The sequence below is a fragment of the Triticum dicoccoides genome, chromosome 2A, assembly GCF_002162155.2.
Source record: "Triticum dicoccoides isolate Atlit2015 ecotype Zavitan chromosome 2A, WEW_v2.0, whole genome shotgun sequence".
In the NCBI taxonomy this organism is placed as follows: domain Eukaryota; kingdom Viridiplantae; phylum Streptophyta; class Magnoliopsida; order Poales; family Poaceae; genus Triticum; species Triticum dicoccoides.
The window spans coordinates 182,727,552-182,731,317 of NC_041382.1; the positions used below are offsets into that span (position 1 = coordinate 182,727,552).

General features: G+C 48.7%; 1 protein-coding gene across 1 annotated transcript in view; it reads right to left on the reverse strand.

The window, feature by feature from the left end:
• The window catches only part of LOC119354103 (probable arabinosyltransferase ARAD1), a 5,524-nt gene extending 2,192 nt beyond the window's left edge, over positions 1-3,332 (reverse strand). The window contains exons 1-2 of the mRNA XM_037620805.1: positions 2,282-3,332; positions 575-940 (exon numbers count right to left, since the gene is read on the reverse strand). Coding sequence (XP_037476702.1) covers positions 575-940; positions 2,282-3,223 — 1,308 coding nt within the window. The 5' untranslated portion in view covers positions 3,224-3,332. The remainder of the gene's footprint in view (positions 1-574; positions 941-2,281) is intronic.
• Between the last annotated feature and the right edge of the window lie 434 nt (positions 3,333-3,766).

The window sequence follows — 3,766 nt, forward strand, 5'->3', positions numbered from 1 at the left end:
CTTGCCCAATGCTGTGATGTGCTCTGTTTCTTTGTCTGCAAAGCTCCTCTGTTCTGTTCTGTACATGTTATGCACTAGTGCGGTGCATATCTCAAACTTGCAGTCCACATGTAGGCTAGTATATTTGTTGGCAGTGGCTAGTCAAGTGTGTCTCCTCTATTTAGTGACTTAATTTGTTGTCAACATGTCATACAAAGTTATGTTTTTTCTATGAAGTGGTGATCTAATTTGCTATCACACAAAGTTAGGTTGTCTATGAAGTCGCCTCACCATACGCCATAATAAGTGCTATAAAGTAATGAAGGGGGTCGGTCGCCACAAAATTCATTACACCATAAAAACTATGTTGCTATCTCACTATGCTATTCTGGGTGTATATACAGAATGTACTCTGTATAAAAGATCACTGCGTAGGGATACTGCAACAGTAAGAAAATCTATATAATTCCTGGATTAAACACATTTTGTTTCAGATATATGTACAAAATTGATTCCTATTAACTGAAAGTACGTACAGCATAAGATGTACTAAGATGCATATGGCAGCATGAACTAAGAAAGATGGAGCACTGACCCTTTGTATTTCTCTCTGATACTCCAGAATTCGCTCTGAACTGACTCTCCGAAGCATCGAAGTTAAGAACCCAGGCTGTACGGCCTTGCTTGTGTCAACGAAAATTGAGATATTACTGTAGTCTATAACATCTTCGAATGGTAACTCGATGTGATCACTAACTATAACAGGAACACATAAGCTGACAAGTGCATCAAACAATCTGCAGGCCGAGGGAGTATCTCCAGCAGGATGCAGGCAAAATTTGGATGAGTGCATTCCTTGTGTGGCCATACGCCGACTCACCCTTGATTGGGCTCCATGTTTTATGATTACATCGCCCTCATTTTCAAGAACTTGAAAAAGTGTATCACGGACCTTCCCGCCCTACATTATTAAGAATGATCAACTGTAACGTAAGTAATGCTATTGCATAAACTAAGATAATTAACGAAAGAAAGATGGCATTGACTATAAACTCCATGGCTAAAAAGCAACAAAGAGGATGCACTGCTAGTAACAAAATCTGACAAAAGGAAGAAGGATGAGTGCACACAATCCCATACCTTAAGTAGGATCTGGGAAGTATATAACTTAAAAGGAAGATAAATGTGAAAAAATATATAACTTAATCAAGACTTGAGGAGCAACATTTTGAGATTACAATAGGGACCCGCAAAAGTGTTAAAAGCATCAACAGAGGGATGCTTAAAAAATTATGCTGTTAATTGCATGATTTTTGAAACTGTACTTTCTAGAGATCTTCTGAAAACCAGAAGATTATATTATGGTCGCTTATGGCATAGCGTGGAATCTCAAGAATGGATTCTGCTGCCTATCTCCACTGACTATTGTTTCCTATGCTCAGATGGTGCATTTGTTACCTTCAGTCTTGTCCTATCCAAATTATGTATTATGCAAAATTAAGTATCGGACATTAGATGTAACCGTTGCAACTGGAAACAAGTAAAACTGAATGCAGCTTAAAATCTCGCTGGATGTGGACAGTAGACAAACAGTAGATGAATGAAAGAGAAGGGGATAGATAAGGTAGAGGAAGGGTTTGCAAAAATTGTGGAAGCATTTGTCTCGGCAATAAATTATTAAGTAGGTAGATTAAGAAGTATACAAGTTTGTGATTTTGAAAAGATTGTGCTTTGAAGAATAGTACAAGACTACTACTGAATAATACATCAATTCTCAGCAACTTCTGTATCCAATAAGCCCTTAAATGCGTAACAAATTGGCCAATATCAATGTTCACTTCAGTAGATTGTAGTGTTGCCCTTCAATACAAAAGGTGTCCTGGACTCCTGGTTAAATTACCCGATGATATCGGTTCCTAGACTGCCTCGTATAATCCTTCCCCAGACCCTACCTTGCGTGGGAGCTTCTAGCACTGGGTCTGTCCTTTATCGATTCCTGGACTGTCATTCCTTATTTACACAAAAAGTAATCCCAGTGGTGTAAAATCTAAGGTAATCATATATGTCCTAACTTTCTTTTCACCTTAATCCATCTTTCTATGATACTCCCTCTGTCCCATAATATAAGAGCATTTTTGAAACGCTCTTGTATTATGGGACGGAGGGAGTAATTCTTATACAAGAATTTAACATTGAGTGCTCTGAAAGAGATCTAAACACAGCTTATCAAGTGTCATCATGAGTTTATGACACATCAATCTCTAAAAAAAGTGTAATATTTGTTTCGGATTCAAGAGCTCACCTCCTTTCGGTACCGGTTGCCCATGAAAAACAGCAATGCAGGCCTGCTGTCGACATTGACATCGCCCTTGAAGGGGTTGATGCGGTGGGAGTAAGGCAGGATGACATCCTTGACGAGAGAGGCCTGATCACCACGCAAGCGGCCGAAGTCAGAGACTAGGAGCACGGCATTGCTGATCCGGTCCACCACCCGGTAGAGCGCATTGGGATCCTGGCAGATGAACACGTGGTCCCTTCCTCGGTGCCGCCGCCAGTACGACTGCCGCTCCAGCCACTCCACCAGCTCGTCCTGCATGGCCTCGTCGCTATACGAAGGCCCCACCGTGGCCGCCGCATCAGAGGCATTGGCGGCGGCCGGGGGCCGGATGGGGTTGACGACGAGGCTGAGGGACGAGAAGAAGGGCACGTAGAAGAGGTCGGCCTCGGCCGGGTCATCCACGCGAGCCACGGGGCGATCACGTGGTCCGCGGCGACGGAGGTCCTTGAAGAGCCACCACTCCGCCGAGTGCTGGTGCCCCGGATAGCGCAGCTCCTCGTCTGCCAGCACCGCGGCCGCATCCGGCGAACCCGAGGGGCCCCGCGCGGACATGTAGCTGCGGACGACGCCGTAGGTGAACTTGGACGGCAGGTCGTACAGGTAGATCTTGACGGGGGAGGGAGGGGAGGAGGCGGAAGAGGAAGGAGAGGTGGAGACGAAGGAGTGGGAAAGGCGGGAGGCGGATGGGGCAGAGGGGGACAGGAGCAGGAAGAGTAGCGCGAACGCGAGCGCGAGGAGGAGGAGGATGACAGGGGAGGGGCGGCGCGACGGCATGGCGCGGGCGGCGAGTGCGAAGAGGGATCTGGGGAAGACGAACCGAGGGGGCGGGGGCGACACCAGCGCCGACGCCGGCAAGATCAGAGGCGCCGGTCGCTGCTTACGGGGTGGCCTGCCGCGCTCCCACATGTGGCCTGCCGAAGACGGCGGTCGCGCGTCGCGGGCGGCGGAGGATCGGAGGGAGCGGGACGACGGCGATTGGAAGCAGTAGTGGGGCTACTGGCTGGCTCACACTTGTTTCTGCTAGCGCTACTTCCCACAGGTCGGTGACTCCACATGTTATACTATACCACTAGCTTCATGCGGAGTTTTTTTTTTTACGTGCGCTACTAGGCGCTGGCGCGCCGGCCGAAAATTTCGGCCGATCGGCTCCCAGCCGCACCAACTGTTGGATTTGGATCTCCCTCGCGTCGTCTTCTTCCTGTCTCCTCGTCTTCTTCTTTCCCCGCGTCGGCGGCAGTCGGCCACGTACGACGCCGCGCTCACCAGACACCCCCGCGCGGCCTTGCTCGTCCTCGGCCACGTCCTCACTGACCACCCAGCATTGTCACCGTCGGCCGCCATTATCGCCGCATCTCCTCCTCACCCCCTGCTATCTCTCCTACTTTCCACCGCATCTCCTCCTCACCCCTCCTCTCGCTCCATGGTATTTCCCGAAGCGTCGTCGCCGCC